The 25,969-nt window shown below is 36.8% G+C and overlaps 1 protein-coding gene across 2 annotated transcripts; it reads left to right on the top strand.

The window, feature by feature from the left end:
* Positions 1 to 1,157: 1,157 nt before the first annotated feature.
* LOC145605060 (uncharacterized) lies at positions 1,158 to 23,164 on the top strand. Of its 2 annotated transcripts, XM_081661075.1 has the most exons (17): positions 1,159 to 1,298; positions 1,384 to 1,447; positions 2,129 to 2,237; positions 3,226 to 3,288; positions 3,589 to 3,692; positions 12,048 to 12,114; positions 12,233 to 12,304; positions 15,960 to 16,121; positions 17,645 to 17,718; positions 17,817 to 17,914; positions 18,192 to 18,299; positions 18,961 to 19,058; positions 19,555 to 19,692; positions 19,883 to 19,930; positions 20,614 to 20,728; positions 21,940 to 22,037; positions 22,748 to 23,164. In XM_081661075.1, the coding sequence occupies exons 1-17, from the start codon at positions 1,229 to 1,231 to the stop codon at positions 22,832 to 22,834; spliced, it is 1,575 nt and encodes a 524-aa protein (XP_081517201.1). In that variant the 5' UTR covers positions 1,159 to 1,228; the 3' UTR covers positions 22,835 to 23,164. The 2 variants fall into 2 exon arrangements, with proteins under 2 accessions (XP_081517202.1, XP_081517201.1); XM_081661076.1 differs by lacking the exon at positions 18,192 to 18,299 and having other exon boundaries at positions 1,158 to 1,298.
* The last annotated feature ends 2,805 nt before the right edge of the window (positions 23,165 to 25,969 follow it).

Below are 25,969 nucleotides of genomic sequence, written 5' to 3' on the forward strand. Positions count from 1 at the left end.
AAACCCCAACCCAAACCTAGACTCAAACCCAATTAAAAACCGTCCTACTCCTCTCACCCTCACCTGAACCCAATCCCTACCCAAAAACCAAATCGAATTGGGGCTGCGGGATGAGTACAATGTTTTAGAGTTGGGTAAGGGTGGTGCATCGTTCAGGTGGTCGACTAGGCTGGTTTCGTCGGTCAAGGGTGGTCAGCTGGACGTGCCGGCAGCAGGGGGTTGGGGTGACGGTGGTGGGGGCAAGGGAACCAGCGCCGGTGCTAAGGGTCGTGGCTAGGATCGGAGTTACCTGGGTTACTCGTGTGTTAGCTGGCCATATGCCGTGGCCAGCCACACATAAAAGTTGCTGGGATTGTTAATACGGTAATATAATCCCTTTTGATAATGCAAGATACTTGGATTAAAACTTATTTTTATTGATTCTTTATTATTTTTTAAAATAAATTGATTTGTTATAAATAGATCTTAATTTTAAAAAAAATTTTGAGATGAATTTTATGATGGAAATAAAATCGAATTCTATGATGTTTATTAAAAGTTATGCTTAATGTTGTATATATGAAATTTTAGAACTATATCAATAATAAAACTCTATACAATAGGTTCACCCTTTAGGCTAATCCGGATTCGAGGGTCAATTTTGGGTGGTTAGGTTTCAGTCCCATCCCAAATGTGTTTTGTGAGGGATCGAACACTCGATTTTTGCTACCAAGTATAGTCCCGATCACCATTTCACCACTACACGAAGTCACCAACAACCAATTGCTATTAAAAAAGAATTCACCAACAACCAATTGGTTATTTATCAGTGATATGATATGGTGAACTTATTAACTTAGGGCCTGTTCTCTTCAGCTTTATTTCTGTTCACTTCAGTTCAGTTTTGCTTCAATCAGTTCAGCTCAGTTCCTAATTACCTTCTCTCATAAACAATTCATTTCAACTCTATTCATTTCAGTTCAGCTACAATCAGTTTAGTTCAATTCAGTTCAAATCAATTCAGTTCAATTCAGTTCAGTAAATCAGAATAGGCCTAAACCGAAGTGAATAACTCTCAAACCATACAAAATTACAAAGAAGGCCAAAGCCATCTCCCTGTAGCACGTGTCAAGTCACTCCCAAGTGTCACCCCAACCTTAACGTTTTCTTCCACCGTAATCCAACGTTTTTTTTTTCCTAACACTTTCTTTTGAACCCCAGTTTTTGCTCTCCTCTAGCTTGTGCAACAATGAAGGAACTTTCAGCAGCAGAAACAAACCAACTTCTTGAAGCAGCTACTGATTTCGCCTTTTATCCTGGTAATTTCTGCTTTCTATGATTTTGCTCCTAAATTATTTTGTTTATTTTTTGCGTCTAATTAAAAATTTCGAAATTTGAATGCAGGTATACTCAATGAAGCTTCAGTGAAGGAATTTCTTGATCGTTTTCCTCTTCCATTCATCATTAAGTAAGAATTAATAACTAAATTCCTTTTTCCTTTTCTTAATTTATCGATTTTTGTATGATTTTGTTTTTTTAATTCTTAATTTTTTGGTTATATACATGTGTTTGGAGTATAATTAATTATTAGTGATATGAAAATTTGTTTATTTACTTATTTATGATAAGTTTATTGGAAATTATTGGCAATCAAGCAATTATGCTTTAAAAATATAAAAAATCAGAAGAGGGTATAATTATGTATTGGCTCTTTGGATTTTTTTAAGTTTAAGTTATACAGCCATTACAGCTTATACTTTGGAATGATAAATTTGTTTATGAATTAATGTGAATCAAGAGGGGAATTCTTTTGAAGGATATAATACACTTTTAAAAAGTTTAAAGGACTCCATCATAGGCTGCCCATACATGGAAACATTGGAAAGAAGCAAGGAAAGATTCAATAAGCTTAATAGAGAAAGAAACTTGTTGTTATGTTTTTAATAGAGAAAGATTCAATAAGCTGAAAATGGAAGAATAAGCAAGGAAAGAAACTTGTCAAAATGGTGGTGATGAAAGACACTTGATCCTTTAGATGAACTGGAGTCTATGTTATGTTTCTATATAATGATCTTATTGATCTATTCTTCTGATGGGGGCAATAGCTTTTCCATGTAGGTTCATTAATATTATTTCCGTCTCAATGCAGTGCCTTGCAGACTAAAGCGGAGGTGCCTGGATTGGAAAATGCCTTGGTTAATTGTCTAGAAAGAATATTTAGAACAAAATATGGCTCCTCTCTCATCCCGCAATATATGGTACGTGTGCAATAAAAATCATCATGTGCATGCAACAGGAATTCCCAACTTTGTAGGGAATTTTTTACAATTACATGTTAAAATGTTAAATATAGAAATTTAGACTTGATTCTTGTTGCCAGCCCTTGAGAGGATCAGCTAGGGCTTCAGGCCTCGCTAGCAGGAATAGCCACACTCCTTGTATAAAGCAAAAATGGACCAATAAGATATTTTGGTAATGGTGAGAAGTAAGCAACAAGAATTTGGGAACTTAGCAGTTAGCACTTCAAAAAATAAATCGAAGCCTTGGAAAAGTGGCATTGTGCATCTTCTTCCATTTTTCAGACTTTGGTTTCATTTTAACTGTTTTTAATTCACTTTGATATTCCCCCTAAGTAGAGATTACGTTCGTAACTAAGCATAGGCTTGAGTAATTCAAGTTTATCTATTGTGGCAACTGGCAAGTATTAGTGCAATTTTTTTTGGAATTTGTTTTTTTTTTTTTTTTTTTTTTTGGGGGGAGCTTTCTTGTTACCAAACCTTGGTGGGACCAGCCCACTTTTTATTTTTTATTTTATTTTTTTTATAACTCAGGCCTGTTAACATCACTAGGACTATACAGTTGGGATGAAGGCTTAAAGGGGGGAGGGGGGCTCCCTACCCGTCCTTACAAAAATCTGTATCTCTGAAGAAATTATGGTAAATTGAGGTGATACCGGGATAGATACAAATTCCCCTTGGAAAATTACTATGTGAACTAGGCAGTCAAAGAAAACCCCGTGGCTTTTCTAGAAACAAAGTTCTTCCTTAATATTGTTACCTGTTGTTTGGAACTACAAAATCAATGCGAATTATCCATGAGTCTGTTCTTCATCATTGATCTTAGAACTTGATCATGTGATAAGCTCAAGCTGTTTATGTTATCCTTGATTCATTGCTTGGTATTTTTTGTACTTAATATCTCTTTAGACATCCTTATTTACACTTAATATGACTCCTTTTACTGCAGTCTTTCTTGCAAGTCGGTTTACAAGCAGATTCTGAAGCAGTTAGATGTTTGACTTGCAAAATAGTATGTAAACCTCCACTTCCCCTCCCCCTCCCTTCTATTTTTATTCAATTCTAAAGTAGACTTTTTTTTCTGTTTGGGTGCTGTCTGTTAGTATATGTGGAAAACAAAAATTTGGAACTAGCTTGTGTTTTCAGTGTTTGCTGGATGAAATTTTGAAAAATTGGAACAACTTAGGCACTAATATATAATCTTTTATTTATAATCTTTATCTCTGTGGTGGTGTCTAAATTTCCTTAGGAATTGTTTGATTTCAAGTATACTTTTTCTATCAATGAATGTCGCTCCTCGTTTTTGATGCAGGTCTCTTTTCTTTTTGAGGATTTAAATGACAAATCTTTTCACCCATCTCAGTTGATAAGTACATACAATATATATCCCCTGCTACTTAATTGCCTTGTTAATGGGTAAGCTATCTATATATGGATATTGCAATTGTTATTGCCACCTGTATTTCTATGCTGGAAATTTACTCATTTATGTTGAGATGCATGGAAAATATACTTATAGATTAGATGAGATGTAGCCAAAATGATATGGATGATACCAGTCTTATGCTCTAGCTATATGTGCAAAGTTAGTATGTGTAGAAAAGGTTTGGTTAATTTCCAAAGTTAGGAATCCATAGACTTGTGACTTTGTAAGGTGTGACTGAGTAATTCTAACTCATTTAATTTGAAAGAAAATGTAACACACTAAGTCACTGTATTTGCAATAAGATTGAAAATGAGCAATAAAGATGCAATTTTTGGAAAAGAGGGCTGTTGATTATTGATTGAAAGATGAAAGCTTGGAAAACAAGGTGGCTTGAGGCCACTACTCTCAGGTGAGTACCTTTAGGGTACAAATCTCCTTAGCCTAGGGATTACAAAATGACTGCCTACCAACACACTCCCCCTTCCCCTTTCTTATATTTACATAACAAGCCAAAAACAGAAGAGACAAAATGCAAGAATGTAGCTGCTACAATTCCTAAGCTGCTGCTCTCTGATTGGTGCTCTGATTTAGAAGCTTCCTTGCTGAGCTGGTGCTTGAGGTTGGGCCCTTTTCCCTCTACGCTCGTAGGTGATCCATTCCTTATGCTTGCGTGCTCCAGCAGTTGTTACATCTCCCCCTCCTTCAAGAGTCACCTTGTCCTCAAGGTGAAAGGTTGGAAACCTCTCCTGAATGGTAGATACTTCCTCCCAAGTAGCTTCAATTAAGGGCAGCCCTTGCCACTTAATTAATACCTCTGGCGCTTCTGGGTTACTCTTAGCTGTCCTGATCCCCAGCACACACTCTGGTTCCACTTTAAGTTCCAGCTCCTCTGTCAACTGCTGAGGTATTGTAGGACTTGCCAATTTATCTCCTATTGCGCGTTTCAGCTGTGAAACATGGAACACGGGGTGAATTCTGCAGGTTGGTGGTAGCTCCAGCTTATATGCTACCTTACCAATGCGCTGAACCACTTTGAAAGGACCATAGAAGCGAGGAGCTAACTTCTCATTGGGTCGTTTGGCAAGAGATTTCTGCCTATAGGGCTGTAGCTTCAAGAAGATCAAGTCATCAACCTGAAATTCTTCTTCCCTCCTTCGCTTATCCGCATTAAACTTCATTCTATTCTGAGCTCGGATTAGGTTCATGTGCAAGTCATCCAACACCCAATTCCTCTCTTGAAGCCATTCCTCTAACCTGTGCACCGGAGTTTGCCCTCTGCCTACTCTGATCAGGTTTGGTGGCTCTCTTCCATATACCACTTGAAAAGGTGTGAACCCTGTGGAAGCATGGTAAGATGTATTATAAGCGTACTTCGCCCAATGCAACCACTTACCCCAAGATTTGGGCTTGCCATTCACGAAATAACGCAAGTATGTCTCTAGAGTTTTGTTGACGATTTCAGTTTGTCCGTCGGTTTGCGGGTGATATGAGGTGCTTCGCCTAAGGTCTGTCCCTTGTAATCTAAATAGCTCCTTCCAAAACACACTCATAAAAATGCGATCCCTATCCGAAACAATTGAGGTTGGCACTCCATGAAGCCTTACAACTTCTTTAGCGAACATTTCAGCTACTGTCAGTGCATTATAAGGGTGTTTCAGCCCGATAAAATGCACATATTTGGACAACCTGTCCACTACCACCAACACGGAGTCAATACCCTTCGAAAGGGCTAATCCCTCAACAAAGTCCATCGAGATGTCCTCCCATATGGCCTCTGGAATAGGCAAGGGCTGGAGCAACCCGGATGGTTGCAACTGTGAGTGTTTAGCTTGCTGACACACTCCACATTGCCTCACATAAGCACTAATTTCCTTCCGCATTCCCGACCAATACCATTCCGCCGCAACCCTCAAGTATGTCTTGGTTTCGCCTTGATGCCCTCCAACCGGACTATCATGATACTCTGCTAAAAGTTTGGTAATCAAAGGTGACCCTTTAGGAATTACCACCCTCCCCTTGAAAAACAACCTCCCTGCCTCAAGTGTGAAACCCACATGAGCCCTTGCATCCGATTCTAAGGCTGCTGCAATTTTGTTCAAATCTGTTCAGCTTTGATCTCTTGTTCCAAGTCATCCCAATTGATTACAGTCGTGGAAATCATGGTGGTTAATTCACCTTCGGTTCCTCCCTTCCTAGACAAGGCATCCGCCACTCGATTGCTAGCCCCGGGTTTGAATTGGATCTCAAAATCGATCCCCAATAATTTTCGAGCCCATTTTTGATACTCTCCACTTATTTCTCTTTGCACCATAATGTACTTCAAGCTCTGCTGGTCAGTCCTTACTATGAAGTGGCGCCCGAGAAGATAATGTCGCCATTTCACTACTGCTAAACAGATAGCCATTAATTCCTTTTCGTAGATGGCTTTAGCTTGTGATTTCGGCCCTAATAATTTACCAGTAAAATGCCACGGGCCTAGCCTCTTGCATTAGTATCGCGCCCAGCCCATACCCTGAAGCATCAGCTTCAATTATGAACTTCTTGCTGAAATTAGGCATGATCAGAACAGGGGCCGAAATCATGGCAGATTTCAGCTTTTCAAAGGCTGCTGTAGCTCCATCCGACCACCCAAAATTATCCTTCCGTAACTGCTCGGTTAAGGGCCTTGCAATTTGAGCATAACCCCTTATGAATTTCCGATAATACCCGGTCAATCCTAGAAACCCCCGCAATTCTTTCAGATTTTGTGGAATTGGCCAATCCACCATGGCTCGTATTTTTTCAAAATCGACAGCCACTCCATCTTTGAACACTACATGTCCCAAGTAGGCGACCTTGGCTTGACCAAATTCACACTTCTTGAAGTTTGCTACCAAGCTATGCTCCTCTAACTTGGACAAGACCACCCTCATGTGTTCCAAGTGACTCTCCTTATCCGGGCTATAAATTAGGATGTCATCAAAAAACACTTAACACAAATTTCCGCAAATAAGGTCTAAACACATCGTTCATGAGTGCTTGGAGGGTGGCCGGGGCATTAGTTAGTCCGAAAGGCATCACGAGAAATTCGTAATGCCCTTCATGGATCGGAAGGCTGTTTTGTGCGTATCCCCTTCCCTAACCAAAATTTGATGATACCCCGATTTGAGGTCTAACTTTGAGAACACCGCCGCCCCATGTAACTCATCAAGGAGCTCTTCGATGATAGGAATAGGGTATTTGTCGGGAATTGTCTCACGATTCAAGGCCCGGTAGTCTACACAAAATCGCCACGAACCATCCTTTTTTTTCACCAAAAGAACAGGACTTGAAAAGGGGCTCACGGATGGTTTAATTATCCCTGCCTCGAGCATTTCCTTTATTAAGCGTTCAATCTCATCTTTCTGAAATTGAGGGTACCGATACGGTCTAACGCTCACGGGGTCACTTCCTTCCTTCAACACTATAGCGTGCTCGTGCCCACGCTTTGGGGGCAGCCCACTTGGAGGAACAAACACTCCCTTAAACTGCTCTAAAACTTCAGCTAACCACCTCGGCACCTCAGCTTCTTTAGCTTCTGTCATATGCCCCGCCTTCTCAACATGGTTAACTTCCACCCAAAATCCTCCCCGTTCATGACACAAGTTCCTGATCATCGCCTTAAGGGTGACTCGAGTTCGAGTCAAGGCAGGGTTCCCTTCCAAAGTCACCTTCTCCTCACCCACCATAAAACTCATGAGGTGAGTTTTCCAATTATGCACAACTGGTCCAAGCTTTTCCAACCATTCAATTCCCAAAATCAAGTCAGCATTACCCAATTTTAATGGCAAAAAATTTTCGACTATCACAAATCCACCATTAATGACTACCCTTACTCCCCTGCATCTTCCCTTACCCACAATAATGTCCCCATTACCCAAAGAGACCCCAAATTCCTGCATACCTGACACGGGTACTCCCACCTCCGCCACCAATCCGTCGGAGATGAAGTTATGGGTTGCTCCTGGGTCCACGAGAATCACCACCGACCTTGGTCCTACCTTTCCTTCAAGTTTCATCGTTTTCGGGTTAGAGATACCCACCACCGAGCATAAAGTGACCTTGGGTGATAACTCCTCTTCGCTGGTGTCGTCGTCGGTGGCCTTTGAAGGTCCCTCATCCCCGTCGTCTGTACTCCCTAGAAGAAGCACATCGGTTTTTACACCGATGACTGGCACTCCATCGCTCGTCACAGCGGAAACAAAGGCCCCTTGCCTTCCGATCTTGGTGTTCGGCGTCGGTTAGCCGCTTCTGACTGAGGTGGTGCTAATCGGCCTCATGCTAGCTATGGATTTACCCGATCCAAAATACCCGGGTCCTTTTCTTAACCCACCAACCCGGTTTCTTTCCTCGACCCGACCCGCTATTTCCATAGCTTGTTCCAGATTAAAAGGGTTCATCAACCTCACATCTGCTTTAATGTCGTCGCTCAATCCATTAATGAAATGCCCCATCATTATCGTCTCCGGTATGTCCTCTAACGGAGCAGACAACTCGATAAACCTCTTCCGATATTCCGTCACCGTAGTGCTATGGATCGGGTTGAGGCACCTATACTAGTGTATGCAAGGAGGCGCAAGCAACAAGACAGAGAGCAAGGCCAGCAGCCAATGCTGTAGCAAAAAGACAAACAAGGTGATTTCCCACTATGAGGTGTGGTGAAAAGAGCTGTTGTCCTTCTGTCACAAAAGGACAAAAGTCGAGGAATGCTAGGGTATTGGGATCAGGGCAGAATTTGAGTATAAATAGGGAGAGCAATGTAACAGTGTTTTTATGTTGAATGAAGTAATTTTGTAGCCGTAGGGTAGTAGTAGTGTAGCCTCCAAGGTAGAAGATTTTCTCCACTGTTAGTGTATTTACAACTTTCATCAATCAAAGATCCCAACTTTAGCCTATTTTCCTCAGTTTCTCTGTTTTTTCTGTTTGTGTTATTGTGTGATCTGGTAGTCTATAGCACGTAGTCTCCTGAGTTGCTGCTAACCACTGCTCGTGAAGACTTCCGGCGTGAGTTGGCCGGAACTGGCGCAAAATGCGGTTATTTATGCTCTCCCAACTAGGTATGGGTCGCCTCCTATTCTCCCATTGGAACCATCTCAGAGCATCGCCTTCCATGGCGGAGACGGCGGCTTGAAGCTTCTGTTCCTCCGTGAGTTGGTAGTGCTGGTAGTACTTCTCCGCCTTGAGTATCCATCCATCGGGGTCTAATCCTTCGAAGAGCGGCATGTCTAGCTTCCTCGGCTTCCAGAGGTAGTCGCCACCACCATTTTGTTCATTCCGATTGCGGATTGTGAAGTTTGCTCCCTCCGTTTGCTCGTGATTTCTCTGATTCACCAAGTTCCGAAGTTCTTCGAAAAACTGAGTTTGGGTGGTGGTGTTCACCGTCATTTGAGCTTCCTGTTGCTGCCGGAACAACTCAAATCGGTGGTCGAGCCGTTGAACCGCTTCTTCCATCGACTTCTTGAGTGACTTCTCCTGAGTCTTCATCGCCGTCTCTAACGTTCCTAGCTGGGTTTGCACTCCAGCCAACTGCTCTTCCAAGTCGTCGCACCTTTGAGTTGCAGAAATAACCATTTTTTTTTTTTTTTAATAAAAAACAGAGCAATACGCGGTGGTTTCCGGTGGTGGAGGTCGCAGGACCGCCGCTCTGATACCACTTGTAACACACTAAGTCACTGTATTTGCAATAAGATTGAAAATGAGCAATAAAGATGCAATGTTTAGAAAAGAGGGCTGTTGATTATTGATTGAAAGATGAAAGCTTGGAAAACAAGGTGGCTTGAGGCCACTACTCTCAGGTGAGTACCTTTAGGGTACAAATCTCCTTAGCCTAGGGATTACAAAATGACTGCCTACCAACACACTCCCCCTTCCCCTTTCTTATATTTACATAACAAGCCAAAAACAGAAGAGACAAAATGCAAGAATGTAGCTGCTACAATTCCTAAGCTGCTGCTCTCTGATTGGTGCTCTGATTTAGAAGCTTCCTTGCTGAGCTGGTGCTTGAGGTTGGGCCCTTTTCCCTCTACGCTCGTAGGTGATCCATTCCTTATGCTTGCGTGCTCCAGCAGTTGTTACAGAAAACATGTTTAATCATGGACTTAAAAGGGGCAACCTAGAAACCTATGCTCACTGAGGAAGTCTAATTTTCTGAATTGCTAGTCCACTTGGCATAGTTGTTCACATCTTATCTTATCATGTTTTGTCATAGAGATTAGTGTTCCCTTAATGTTATTATGGTACCTTCTCCATTTACACTGAGCTTAGTAGTAGTTTGCTTAACCTGGAGATTGCTAGTCCTTGTTTTGAAAATATTTTGTGCATCTTAATATAGTTGATAGTGGGTAACCAAGTAGCTATTTTTCTGATACGACTCCCTCATGCCTATAAATCGGAAATCATCTCCAGCTTTAAGCAGGGAATTTAAGGACATTAAGGGAATTACTTGGTATTATTTGTTGTCACTTAACTTTATTTGTAATTGTTGAGCTATGTGGCTATGCCTTTTTTTGGTTACCTTGGTATCATTGCACCAGTGGCTATAACTTAAATCCCTAGACATGGAAGACTCTAGCTTCGCATTATTGTTTACAATAATACGGTATTATATTCTCCTCAAATAATATCAAGTATTATTAAGGGTGCATTTTCCTTGCCTAAAAAAAAAAAGTTTTAGGTCTAATAAGTTTTATAAGTTTTGAGAAGTTCCTATCAAGTCATTTAACTTCCAATTAGTTTAATTCAGTCCAGTAAGTTTTAATTAGCTCTTACAACTTTTAATCAAGTTCCTATATATTAATATGGAATATTATTATGTTAAATACTGCCTTCATTTTTTTTAGTTGACACGTTTCGTTTACTGAAGTTTTTGTTAGTTGACATGTTTCTATTTAGACATATTTTCTATTGTGAATGGTCAATTGTACCCTTATTCTTAAGTCTCTCTCTTCCCTCATATTAGACTAATCTCTCTCACACCTGACCCATAAACAGACCACCCATATCGCACCTCATTCCTCATCACCACCACCACTACTCGTTAGTTGTCACCTCTTTCTCTCACCTCCCTCCACCGCATCATAGCACAACCATCACTGCTGGATATAACCTCCTCTTTTGCCTCAACACTACCACAGTAGAACCCTTGTCATCACCACTAGTCGGTAGGACTAGTAATTTCATCCCCACATGACAAAGTGTAGATATAGGTTTTTTTTTTTTAAATTATTTTTATTATTGTTTTTTTTAAAAAAAATTATATTACTGAAACATTGGTTGCAACATCACTTTTTTCATCCTCTGTCATTTTCTACGTTTTCTATTTGAGATCTTAAGGTAGTAGTAGTGACGAATTGATGGTTGGGACTTGGGGTTGTGAACGCTTTTGTATCTTTATTTATTTATTAAGGTTGTGTAATTTTGTGGGCTTTATGTGATGAAGATGGTGACGAATGTGAGGGTGGTGCAGAAAAAGTACATCAAGGTGGTGGTGGGGTAGTAGAATTCATTGATATAGGTGGGACGGGCTGATGGTGGCTCAGAAGGCTCGTCATTAGATGGAGGAAGGAAAGGGGAGGTTAAATAGGGGTATTATTGTCTTTCACATGCTTATATCACTTCGCTAAATATGTGTGTCTAACTTAAATGTGTCATCTAATTAGAAATGGAGTAAGCATAAGACATTTTATTTTTTGGTTAACATTTACCTTATTTATTCCGCCCCAAAACATTAAAGTACCCTATCACCCATGTGCTTTACTAAAATCATAATAGTTGCACCATTTTACATGCTTTTAATTTCCCTCTTTTGTGCCAAAAGTAGGAATGACAACGGGTCGTTGGATTCGGATCGGATTCTGCAAAATCTGACCCCGATCTGACTAAAAATCCCACCATCCGACTCTGACTTTCAATTTTATTTTGACCCAATTCAATAGCATCCAAATGTATAATCAATCAATGTCAAAGACGTATAAATCCATAAGATGAATAATAAAAAATATATAAGCACATTAAAAGTCGGAGTCGGATCATAATTTCTTGGATTCGGCTCGGTTTTTTTTTTTTTTTTTTCTCTTCAACTGGACTAGGGTCGGATCCGGACTTAATTTCCATCCCTAGCCAAAAGGAAATAGTGTTGCTATTCCAAAACAGAGGTAATATTTTTTAAGAAAAATTAAGGATTAGTCCTTTGTAAGACCACTATGTTATGATAATCTGAAGTGAGAAAGCTCTCTCTAACCCTACCTTTTTTTAGAAACTAAGCTCTTACAGATATAAAGACATTGCACTGTTTTATTCAACATACTTTCTCTTTTTGTGATCTTCAGTGATGAACGTGTGACAGCTGCTTCGATGGATGCTATTAAGAGTATTGCTTCTTCTTCAGAAGGAATTGTAAGAAATTGACTATAAGTTCATTTTGGCTTATAATATCTATGATGTATGGGTGTATTGTATTGTGTTTTATCAGTTATCATATGATCTGTTGTATTAACCAAGAAGTACCATATAGGCCACTATATTTCCAGCTGAGAGCAGTGAAGCAACAGACCTTAAGCATCTGGCTGCCAAATGTTCTTCACTGGTAATAAAACTATTATTTTACTTTTTTGCTCTTTGATCATTCGACAGAGTGTATATTATAATGTTTTCCTTTAGTAAAACCAAATGCTTTCCACCTTATGCGGAAAAATGTTAGATGGAGTGTATTTTTTTTTCTCCTTTCCTTCCCCATAAGTGAATTCATATCCTTTTATCTTGTACTCTTTTTTTTTTTTTTTTTATTGTTAGTGTGTGTGTGTGTGTGTGTGTGTATATAAAATTGTATCGCATAAATTACTTATCCAGCAAAAGACTTTCCACTCTCTTGGGCACATTGTTTTAGGGGAGTGTTTGTGGTGGGGTTTTGTTAAATATAAGTGAACCAAAAAAAAAAAAAAAAAAAAAAAAGTGGAAATTTTCTATTTAATTCAGTTGTGGTGAGAGAAGAGGGGGGTGGGGGGGGGGCTGTAATGCTTTAAAGAAGTAGAGAGAAGATGAATGTAAAGAAATAGAGGAAAAGTAACATATCATTATATTATGTACACCCAAGTCAACAGAAATGGGAAGTATTTTGTGGGAAAGTTATTTAGAGAGAAATGAGAAGTTTTGTTGTGGGGTGAAGGGAGTTTTTATCAGAAGGCAACTTTGTGGGTGAGTACCTCAGTCAGTCTTGCTTGCCACATTGAGTAATTATCTTCCTTATAATTGGCAGGATCTAACCTTCTCATAGTATAGACAATGGCACCAAGAGTGGCTCTATTGATGATTGAAAAAAATAAAATAAAGAATTCAATTTATGGCCTAGACATAAATCAAAGAACATGCAATCATGCATAGCTAAATTATGCATATTGAGGACACCATGGGTAGAGATATTGGGAATTTCATACTTCTAAGGATCGTGCTAAAATATGGTGCTTTATTATCGTATTACGTATATGCTAAAAGCTTACTTAGAGTGTATATATGAGAAAGCTGTGTGGTTCCTATCAAGGAGTTCTACTCCAGTATCTTGAATCATTAAGGTACACTTATCAAGACGACCTCACTGGTAATTTGGGGTTTGATTGTTATACGCTAAATATAAATTAATATATGCGAAAGGAATAACTAAATAAAAGTAGCCAAAAATCAGAGTTAGATGGTTCAACTCTTGGGGATCCTATGCTCTATCTCGTGAAAATTCCACATTAAATTTAAGGCTTCAAACAAGATCTTGATTCTATCACTTGAAAAAAGATGACCCCACTAATTATCAGTACCACTAACTTGATGAGAACTCTTATATCCAATTCCAAATACACCATTTTTCCTACTGATTTAAATATAAATCTTATCTAATGCAAATTACATAAAAGAGTCTCCCTGAATTTCTTTGCTGAAAGAGGCATTGATATTCCTATCTGTGAAGTTTTGAGCTCATATGGATCATAAGTTTATGAGAAATGAACCTTTAAGATTAAAGAACAAGAAGGAAATATATCTCACAGGGTTCTATTCTATATCTCAACCCATGACCAATATGAGCTCAAAGTTGTCTTTGTAACTCCTAAAACTTCTTCATAGTGGATTCCTTCCACGATTCATTTCAGAAGATATTCTGATGTACAACAAATAATGTAAGTGTCTTTGAACTTTACATTCAGAAATCTTGCCGCAACGACATTAATTATGGCTGAGTGCAACAGCACAACCTGATGCGGGTGCACCAGCAGGGTGCAGCCGCAACCTGTGGACAAGGGTGAAAGGAGTGAAATACATGATGTTGAAGAAAAATGGTTCGTTGGAATTTAGTGAATCTTTAATACTATTTTTTTAAAAAACTTTTCCATTGTCTCAACTCCGCTAGACCTCCAATCTTTCTTCTTGCTTTCCTCTCCTTCCGTTCGTCATTTCTAACTCCCCACTTTCCACCATTGTTCATCAGCCCTGTTCTTCATTGTCAAGCAAAAAAAATTGCTTTTCACATGTTTTTTCTCAATCTTGTTGATTATGATAATTAGCCAAACTTAATGTAATCTGCAACTCATAAACATTTCCCTGCATAAGATTTGGAATTTCTAAAATAGAAAGTTATCATTCTGTCTCTTTAAGTTCATTTTCTATTCAGCCTCCATGGAAGACAACCACAAACACCACTTTCAGCTAACAAAATAAAGCAACCCAAAAACCCCTTTAATATTTGAAGATTGAAACACATGTGACAAGAAATCCATACATTATCTATCTGTTCTCAAAGAATTTTGAGCAGCCATCAAAGGTATGACAAAAAGTCAACGACCCAACCAAACCCTTACCATTAATGAACTCTGTCTAGTAAACATTTTGCCCATGAAAAGATCAATGTTTTCTTCTAAATGTTATATTTATCAACTCATTCACTTAACCTATTCTTCATTTTAAACACTTGACCAATTTTTTTAGTTACAATTTCAATAAAAGTTTCTGTAATGTTCTTAATCAATAGGTTTTAATTTATTAGCCAATGGTGTAAATTTAATTTAAATTCAACCTTAAAATCGTTAATGGTGGGATTTGGAAGGCATCTAGTATTAAATACTCCCGTACTCTGGTGGATTCTTGATTCTCCAGTCTCATTTATGTAGATTGTGCTGTTGGGTGCATCCTTATTAATTTGTGCTACTGGTGGCACCTTGGCTATATTTGGTGTTGTTGCGGCCAATTCTGCCTTTTATTTTTGGAAAGTTTATTCCCAAAATGAATTATTTTTTCATATCTATGGTTGCACCATGAGTCTGTTATACTACATAATCATGTATCTATCCGTGGGGACTTGTTTACGAGTGAGTGTGTTAACATCCACGATCATGCCAACTTGTCAAATTAAGCTAATGGCCTAATGCTAATATGATATATAAGCTTACAAAAAATAACTGAAACTATATTATGACATAAGCTAATGCTCTTGCATCAGTTTTCATTGAAATATCTCACTGAAATGAACTTGGATATGTGTTGAATTGGAAAATGAACTCTGGAAATTTCGCTTTGTTTAAGTGAAGGACAGGTTTAAAGAATCCTTAAATTGAATAACATCAGAAGCAGTGACTGAAAGTAGTAGCAGTGTTTTGAATATTTTTGGAGTGTATAGAAGGAGTTTAGTAATGAGTCAATATTTTTGGAGTGGATCCCAGCAAGTAAGCTGTTCTATCTACTATTTGGTGGTGTTCAGTAATTATTAGATTTTAAAAATACATTAGGTTCAAGCAACTTTTTCTTAATGTGCTAATGAAGAGTAAATTTGCTTGAAGTTAATTACAGACTTATCATTCCAGATATCACTAGTATAAACTTTATGCCTACATTTGAAACAAACCTTTATATGTTGGTATCATATGCCAACATAATCTTTCAGCTTTGCAGAATTTGCACTCATTTGCAATTATTCCTTCCTTTTCCTGATTTAGTCCAAAACTAAGATATTAGCCTAGGATAAATCTCAAACTGTATTTATTTATTTGTTGATAAATTTTATCTGTAAATTCTCTAAGGGAAAATGTATATAAATTTTTTTAATTTTTAATCGATGTTTCCATGCATCCTAATATTTGAGAATTGACACTTATCTGTTCCCATTTCCATGTCCATTTAATTATCTATTTTTTAATGCTACTTAATCAGAGAGCTGTAATATTTTGAATTTGTTTCCGTGAACTTATACACTATTCATGTGCCAGGGGCGTGTACGAATTCTTTCTTTAATAGTGAAGCTGTTCTCAGTCTCTCGTGCTGTCGCAAAAGTAATTGCTAGCTTGAATTTACTTGGTTTAATAGAGGCGGAAGTGAGGAAAACTGATGACACACTTGCAACACTAAATGCTCTGGAGCTCTTATTTGAGGTGCTTATATGATCTGATTCTACCCCACTCTTTTATGTTTATTTGTTGGTATGCATGATATGCTTGATTTACAAAATGCATGTCACATATCACATATGTGCTTATGCAGCCACAACAACTGGTTGAGAAAATTACAAACTTATGTGTAGTAACTTCTGCTTACACTTGACACCTAAAAGGGTTCTGAACCCTTTTTTTTCTTTTCCCTCTACATGCCAACAGGATCAGGACCTATTGCATGGAAAAGTTTTATCTTAATTTTAGATTGTAGCCAATTGGTACATGATGCGTATTTTAAGCACATGCTGCCCTAGAACATGGCATTGTTTTTCTAACGTAGCAACATAATTTATTGATTTCTTAGATCTAGCTCTGACATTTAATTGTGTTTGTATTTAAACTATCAGAGATTCATAGGTTGTTTCTGCTGTTATTATTAGATATTATTAAGTAGAAACCTTTAGTAAGATGTGCAGCTTTGATTTGGTATTCAATATAGGCATTTGTTTTACATATTGTATTTATACTTAGGAAGGGGCTATGCGATTGACTTAAATATAAAAACTGTTTATCCTTTCAGATTCTCATATTGCAATTGTGTTTGGCACGTTTCTGTCCCTAATATGTGAAATACATCATAGAAAGCATCAATCCTTTGCATTTAAGATGGTTCAACTGTTCAAGTCCGCTTATCTACCCATGAATTTTTCCAATACAATGCTATTTGAGAGTATCCTTTTCTATTAAATGGTTCTGTAGCTTCCTTGAAAGAAATCTGTCCATGGTCTTTACTCTTCCCTTCCATAGAAGGCAATAACTCCGCATTATTTTTCAATGGATGGCAGTCAAAGAGAAGATCCCAGCTAAATGTGTTCTTTAAGATGGAAGTTTTTACATTGCAAACCATTGGGTCCTTTCTCTTTGGTCCTTGTGTCCTTTCTCTTTGGCTTTCATATATAGCCTTGTTTTGGTGAGTTGGGTACTTGGGTTCAGTCTTGTACTGTCAAAGATGTTCTAGTAGCTTGGGAAAAAGAATGAAGAAAGATTTATCTTGTTGAGGTGTGGAAGATGTGCTCCATTGGCAATTCAGTGGTGCTTCTGGAGAGAAAGAAACTAACGGAGATGCTTCCCTTGATTTTGAGAATTTTGTATAGCTTGAGAATTTCAAGTCACTGAGAAACACTAGGCGTTCCTTGATTTTGTAGATAAATTGCTTCATGGCAGCTTGATGTCCTTCCCTCATTTTGTATATGTGCGATGGTATTGTGTCATCTTAATGATGTAAAAGCACTCCCTTAATCATATTTTTGTATCATTTGTCATATAGTTCTGTAATTAACTTGCTGCTGGTAGTTAAGGTCAAGTAATGATTTTATATCTTCACTTGAAGCTTCAGCTTTTCTTCCCTGTAAATTACTGCTTGGAGCTTCTAATTTTCCTCTCTCATTTGTTACTTATTTTAAATTCTTAGTGAAAGGTTCCCTCTTTTATTGATTTGTTCTTTTTGAATTTGATGTTTGAAGATGGCAGAAAGTGAACATGCATCAGAATTCTTGCCCAAAACCAGTCTTCTTCAACTTCTTGGCAGTATTATAAGGTAATCAGTGAGAGAGCTTTATCTTTTTTTATATAATTGTTTTTTGAAGTTGTATTAATTTTATTATATATATATTTTTTGCTTGTGTAACTTTACAGAAATGCTTCTTTGGAGTCAATGTTAAGATCAAGAGCAATGGTGATCAGTGGAAGAATGCTTTCCAGAGAAAACATATTTACGTTCATTGATGAAACCAGTAAGGCTTCTTCCTGTTCCTTCATGCGTTTTTATTCAGTTGTGAATTGTGATGCTTATTTAATTGGTGACTACTTACTGTGCATGTTGAGAAGTGCAACATGTTGTGTACATGTCTAGAACTCTTTCAGGCATATGTTGGTAGGACATAACCCATGTGATTTAAATTCCAGCATCGTGATTCATAACTACCAGAAGTAAAAAGAGGATGGGAGAGAGATGCAGGCTGGTTTTCTTCAAGCATCTTCTTCTTACTGATTTTGTTTTTGCTTGTTCAGGTGCTCTTGCAAATTTGTCAGATATTATTGGGAGGCTCACTTCACCTGAAACCATAGATGACAATGAATGTGAATCAGCGATTGAAACAATTGGTCTAATCGGCTCATGTAAGTAACTTATCAATTTTATGTGGCTCGCATTCTTGGCAATTCAGCAGTTATTTGGATTTAACTGTGCTTTGGTTTCGAAAGAATGGTGAGACATTCAGATAAATATTTCTGCTGCGCGTGATTGACTTGTAGGCTTATTTGAAACAGACTAATCAATTAATTATTGCCTGGCCTGTTTTATACTGTGCTTGATATATTCCTTTCCATGCTGACTTTGTTATTTTTATTTGATGAACAGCTCTGAAAATTGTTGATCAAAATAAATAGGATTGTTGAACTGAGCTGGGTTTATGTACGTATTAAGATTAGACCATTGAAGAGCGTATCAGTGACAAAACTGGTTTAAATAGCCACAGCCATTATGTGGAATTGCGGGATCTGTGTTGAACCTAATAGTCTCTTCTATTAATATTAATCTTTGAAATTATTGCATTGAAATATATTTTCTGGATTAGCAAACTGTGAAAAAATATTATGATTGATTGTTGTTCTTTCTGTGGTATCCATCCGAGCTTGAAGGATCCCCATTACTAAACCCTTCACACACACACACACACATACACGCACATATTCTGTTCATATGACACAACTGGAAGGTTTGATATGGCCCCTACACCAAATTAAGATATTAACCTCATCTTATGGCTTATGTTTTCAGCTAAATCAGGAGCGGAGTTTTTACTCTTAAGATCTCTTGAAGCTGCAAGATTTCTTGGTGAAGCTGCTTTTGACAGGCATAAAGGTGGTAGGCAGCTGGTGAGCACTTCCAAACCTCAAGAGTTTTGCTTTGTTACTAGAAGTTTTTTTTCTTCATTTTGGATAGTTCATCAGAGATTAAATTGAAGTGGAATCTTTTTCCCTTGTTTTATGCTTAAATCTACATTTGTGCGGCAAGTAAAATTTAGTTAAAGAGATTTAGGAAAGTGGGTTTAGGAAAATGGAAAAGCATAAGAGAGGTTCTTTTTTTTGGTAAATGAGTACACTTTATTTACTTACTGTAGTTTCATGACTCTTGTCATTAATATGGGGTGGTGCTTGCTTGACTTGTCAAAATATCACTCTTCAGCATTCGTCAAAAGATATAAACTAAATGTATTCCACTACTTGCTTATTGGCTGGAGTGCTGGACCATTGTTCATCATTTAATTAATTTCTTCTTGGATGCTCTCAGCCTTGAGACTCTTATTGTTGAGTGATCTGTCAGTTCTTTTTGTAAGAGTTATTAGTTATAGTTTTATATTGTCCAACACAGGCTGCACTTCATGCTTTTGGGGACATTGTTGGTGCTAGCAGATCTGAAAACAGAATATTGCTAAAAGGGGAAGCTGAAGAGATCCTTCGTCGCTTGATTTATGAAATCGCGTCCAAGACTTCAAAATTGACACCATCAGTAAGTTATCTCTTGAGCTTTTCTATATAAAAGAATATTCTGCTAGGTCCTTCCATGCTGGTAATGAAACAAAGTTGTATGGGAAAAAATTTCGATTCTGCTCTAAATATTCTATGCCCATATTCAGTTGTGTCCTTGTTCTTATATGGTTGTCTAATTGAAGGATTTTCTTTTTCCTTGCTCCTTGCAGGGGTTGTTCTTGTCAGTTCTCCAGCAAGATTCAGAAATGCGTTTGGCGGTAAGTGGAAAAATCTTCTTTTAGGTTCTTTACAATTATATTCCTTCTGAACCTACACATGCAATACCTCAGCTACACTTGTATTTTAGTTAACATTAAATTCTGATTTACTATATTTGTCCTGTTTTGTTTAGTCATTGAAGATGGTTTATCGTTTGTATTTTAGAATTAAAGCTAGAACTGAATCCACTTGTTGAGAACCAGGAAAAAATTGTGAATAACCAGGCCTGTTAAAGGGGATTCATTTGCACTTTTACTCTTAGAGAATATGTGCTATTTGATCTGATGAATGAATGACTTTTAAATTTAAAGCGACACCAAAAGGACACACCTTCCTGATATACAATAGTTTGAAGTTGCTGTTTTTCTTACTTAGTTACAACAGGGAATAAATAATATACTATTTTATTGGAAATCAGTTCGTTCATTCTCTTTTTCTTAGCTCACTTTTATTTTAAAAGACAAAGACCTTATAACTAGTGCTGAAGGAAGGTTGGATATTAAAATGGGAAAGGGGGAATTCAAGTTTACAAGGTAATCACTTTGGTTGGAGACCATTCTCATTACTATAATTAATTTCATTTCATGGTTTATCTGCTCAACTTCTGCATATCGTGGTAATATACTCCTATTTTGCTTTGATTCTGTTTACCCTTGATTTGATTGTTTTGCCTTCTTTTCAGGGTTATAGGTTGATATCCAGTTTGGTGGGTCGTCAATGGTGCTTGATGGAAGTTTGCTCAAGGCAAGAGATCATAAGTATAGTTACTGATGCTTACATGGAAACCACTAAAATAGGTTTGTTCAGCTCATAGTATATTCAGCCTTTTCTTTTTTTTTTTTTTTTCTCTCCCTATTAAAGTTTTCATCTTTTGTGCTCCTACAAGATCTGCAATAAGATAAGCATCTGGTCTTATTCGATCTGGCTCTAATTGTAGTTTAATTGGGTCTCAAATCTCTGGTTATCCTGAAAGAGCTCTCATGTAATATCCCCCTTGTCATCCTAGCTCTTAATTCAACTTCAGGGGCTGTTATCATGGTTTTTCTTATCTTTATGGTTGGATGATTTATTTCATAATTTCCTCCTCGGTTGTGCCTACATTGACATGATGGTGCTTAACAATACACCTTAGTAGAACCTGTGATTTTAAAGGAATGCTTCACTTAAGAAGGTGGTTAGCCTCCAATTAGCTAATGTATATTCTTTAGAGTAGCCCTAATCACTGAGATCAATTGATGGGAAGTTGTACATTAGTATAAGAAAATCTCTAAAACCCAGTTTGGCTAATCCCCGGTATCTGGGGTTGAGGTTGGGTATCAAGTTTATGGGATGCCCATACCTGATTCCAGTGTTTGGTGGATATGAAAAGTCATATACATGTTCACTGCAGTCATACCTGATTCAAGGTTTGATGAACCTGGTGGTGGTGGTGGTGGTGAGTGTAGTTGTGGTGGTTAGAGAAGGCATTGAGAGTTGTGGCCTGTGCATGTGAATTTTAAATCTTGGTTCTATAGGTAAGGTTTTGCTCAAACCGACCTCCCCCAGGTTTGAGGTATGTGGTTTGAATTCTGAGTGGGAGCAGGACAGAATTAAGGAGGGTTGGGGTATGCATTTTAGGGTATTATATATTGATTACTAACCCATACTTGATTTCAGAATTGAGTAAATCACATGCCACCTATGTTCCATTAAGCCAGAAATTATATGCATCCAAACTCTTTGTATTGTGGAGTGATCAGTGCATTGTGCCTTTGCCTTGCCTGGTTGGTTTTCAAGCAGTGCATTGTGCCTTTGCCTTGCCTGATTGGTTGTCAAGAAATGCTCTTAAGAAGCATCTTAGTACATCAAGCTTTTGCAGTACACTCACCACAAAGCCTTTATGATTCCTTGTTGCTTAACAGCCATGGGATTGTCGTCATTCAGCTCACCATCAATATTATCACCTTATTTATCGTCATTACTAGCACCGTCATCATCTAGACATCATATTATTCTCTTTTTTTTGCAGGCATGGAGGCTAAATATAACTGCTGCTTCGCAATTCAGAAGGCTCTTGCTAATACAAACCCTAGGAGTGATTCTGCACTTGCTGCGATATCTGGGAAGGTATTATATTTGACACCTTGTTAATTTGTATGCATGTACTGATTTTCCACCCTCCACTTTAAGGTGTCCATATCTTTCCAATCGAACTTCCCTCTGTGTCTCAAGGATCTTTTATCTTCCCACTTGCATAACCACCCTCATCAATAAATAGTTTCAATTATATTGTATCATCATGTACAGAGTAATATGCAACTAGATGAAACTATTTCTTTTCCAAATTTTTGTCTCCTAACACTATTAGGCTATTAGGACAACCTAACAGGGCTAACATCTACCTTCTTTCCTAATTCCTTTTTACCTGTTGAGCTAAATGGCCCCTTACAGATACTGCATCAAAATCATGCTGGGTGTCAACCTATACCGTTGTCCATTTGCATGTTTCATGGTTTACAAATCAGCTCTAGAAAAATGCAGTTACTGTCTCCGTAGCTCTTATATTTGCCAATCTATAAAGTTGGCTTAATGCTACCAACACCAAACTAATACTTCGTAAATGGACTTCTCTTAGAACAGAGTTCTACAGTGGCTGTGCTATTTAGTTAAGAATAAAGTTGCATGAAAATCTTACCCCTGTAATTCTTGTAAATTATAGTTAAATATATACGAAGGTTTTTATTATTATTTTTTTATGTAAATGGGTAATGTCTGGATTCTGGACTAATTACTCATGCCTGTGGACTCCGGCATTGCTTTCGTTTTTTTTTTACCAGTTGCAGGAAGCTGTTAAACGGGGTCCTTTCCTGGCAGAAAAGAACCGTGATGCACAACCAACTGTTACTACTGATCAAAGATTTTAGATTTCTGTCACCACATTGGAGGTGCTTGTTATGACTTCATTTACGCAGCAACAAAATGAAGTCTTAGGAGAGGGTTTGTAATAAAAATAGCGAATTAATGTTTTCGAAACTTGTGAAATTTTGCTCTATATTTGGAGATAGGTTAGTATGTGCTGTTATATTCTCTTTGATGCGGAGAAGCTGCATAGAAATTTTGATTTCGCAGTGGTTGTATCCTGCTCGTATCAAATTCTTTACCTTTTTAAGCATTAGATTGTAAAATGCTTCCTACTCCATAACTTGCAATATTATAGCATCCGGCAAGGGTTCTGGCCGGTTTTGACCTGGACTGCTGGGCATTAGCCTATCATGAAGATCGTTTTGCCAAAATCTTGTATGATATATTTGGTCATCTTATTTCTCCTATATACAATCAACTAGAACATTGTTCAGCAGCAGCAGCAGTTTATATAATTGTTACTAATAAATAAATAAAAAATAATTAGTAAAAATGATTTATATAATTGATACTATTTTTTTTTTCCGAAGAAAAATTAATTGATACTAGTTGGGTCGCTGTGTGCGCTCTAACAGTTAATATAAAAAAATTAAATTTAAAAATCTAAGATGCATTAAAATGTAATTTAAAAATATAAGACGCATTTTAAAAAAAATCTACCTTTTGCTTTGAGTGAGGCTGGCAAAAATCTGAGTTTCCGCTACAAGTTTTGTTATTGAGTTAAGTATTTTTGAGTAGTCTTACGTAATCACGCGGCGGTACTATGCCTAAGTCTATCTCTACTATATAATTATACGTATTATACTAGTATTTCCGTAGAGGGAGATTAATAACCCATGACCAAGTAACTCGATAACCCTTGCCACACGGTACAGCAGACCGCATACAAAAAAATTGTGTAACAAAAAACTTTTCAATAATTTAGTTAATAAATTCATGAATTACAGATGAAAAAGCCCTCCATAACCAATCTCATTGATATTTTTTAATAAAATCTGTTTGATACAAAATTGTAGATGGCTAATCAATTGGATATCTAAAAGAATTTCTTTATTCCCTCTATTGCCAACATTGGTCAAAACACAAAAGATGACTAATAGTCCTATTATGCAGACTTTGGTTATAATTTTATTGTAATGTTGCTAGAGTATGTGTGTGTTTGTCTTTATCTATTATGCTTTCATTAATTCTTATAAATACATTGTTTAATAATAATCTATTATGTTTTCCATAATTGTTATTGTAGGTTGCCCTGAATTATGAGATTAATTTGTTAAAAAAATTTGACCAAGATATTGATGATTTTGAGGTTGAGGATGGGGATAGGATGGTTTTGACACTTTGGTGCAGGCGATAGGACTTAATGAATGCTCTGGTTCAAATGCTCTTTGCTATGAGCTGTAGAGTTTGACCGAAATTCTTGAATGGCTGTCAATGGGTGCGACTGCAGAGAAATTCTCAAAATTACAGTCAGACCATCACTAGTTTTTTTTGTTAGAACCAAAAACATTAACAAATTCTAACTTTTGATAATGTAGTGAATCGTTTGAATCTTTCTTGCATTCCAATTCTGTATACTATTGACTTTATTGCTCTTCCGTGATAAAGTTAGAAGAAATTAACACAATTTGTCAGGTTCATTGTTAGAAATAATTTTTGTAATTTACGTTCTCTAAAAACTGAATATTATGATATTTAGATAAATTTAGCAATACACATAATTATACGTGTCAACTATTGTAATATAATATACATGTAATTTCATATAATTTGTTAATTGATAAATAATTTAAATATAAATTATTTTATAAAACTTTTCACATATTTACGAACTGATTTATCACTAAAAAAATATATACATTTTCATAATGACTTATACATTAAAAAAAAAAAAAGTGTAAAGTGATGGCTATTTGAGCGTTTTCATATCTCAAAGCCGTTAGTGAAATCTGTATGCGGTTCCATTACAATGTCAAAGTGTGTTCCACAACCTGACATTCCCTAGACTTGGTCGCTCCTTTCTTGGATGAGTATCGGCGATCGGTAGTTGATCCCATCATGAGTATGATTATCAACATCTCAATTTGCAAATTGTTTTACAACTTTTTGTTTATATAATTTTTGTATTCTTAGGGTGAGTTCAACTGGATAAGGTAGATATGGAGTGAAATATATATTAATATGGGATCCCATTTAGCAATTTTAAAGTATCAACTCACTACATTCAAGCTTGGAAAATTTACCAATTACTACCATGTATTAATGTCATTTTGAAAATTACAATCACGAATTAAAAAAATTGTAGATTAATACCCTAAAAATTTTAAAAAATTTGATTTTACTACCAGACTCAATTTAAAACCATATATGACATCACATTACCTCTTTAATCACGTTTAACCTTTGGTTAAATATTTAAACGACTGGAAAAAAAAAAAAAAAAAAAAAAAAAAAAAAAAAAAAAAAACTCTTAAACCATGGTTACTCTACCTAATTAATCTTCCTCTTTCATCATTTTTAAACACCCTCCAAGTTTTTTGCTCCAAATTCACACTAATTCTTCCCATTTATCCTACAACTGCTCTGGGAGAACATGTGATTCACCTCTAATAAATTCTTCTTTATGGTTTTTAAATTCAAGGGTTTTCCAATTTTAGGGTTAATGGTTAATGATTTTGGTTGATTAACATAGGGCTTTTGTATTTTTCTTTGAATTAAGCTATCAATCATGCACAATATGTGATTTTTTTTTTTGAATTAAAGTAAGTATATATCAACGAATTATAGCGTGGAATTGTAAATTGTTTCTTTTCGTTCCTATGATGATGATAAGTAAAACTGTGCAATTGCTTTTCAGGAGAAATAAAAGTACTAGTTATTTTCTTAAACATGCCTTTCATCATATGAAAATATCATATATATATGAGAACATAAGAGTAAAAATTTAGAACATGTGACTCAAATTAAAATTTAGAACATAAGAGTAAAAATTTAGAACATGTGACTCAAATTAAAATTTAGAACATATGAGTAATAATTTAGAACATCACTGTGAGTAATATGTTTATAACATCTTATTTAAGAATTAGAACAAGTGACTAAATATTTAGTAAATTTGCTTTATGAAATTTTAAACA

The sequence above is a fragment of the Chenopodium album genome, chromosome 22 (genome assembly GCF_948465745.1).
Source record: "Chenopodium album chromosome 22, dcCheAlbu1.1, whole genome shotgun sequence".
NCBI lineage: Eukaryota > Viridiplantae > Streptophyta > Magnoliopsida > Caryophyllales > Amaranthaceae > Chenopodium > Chenopodium album.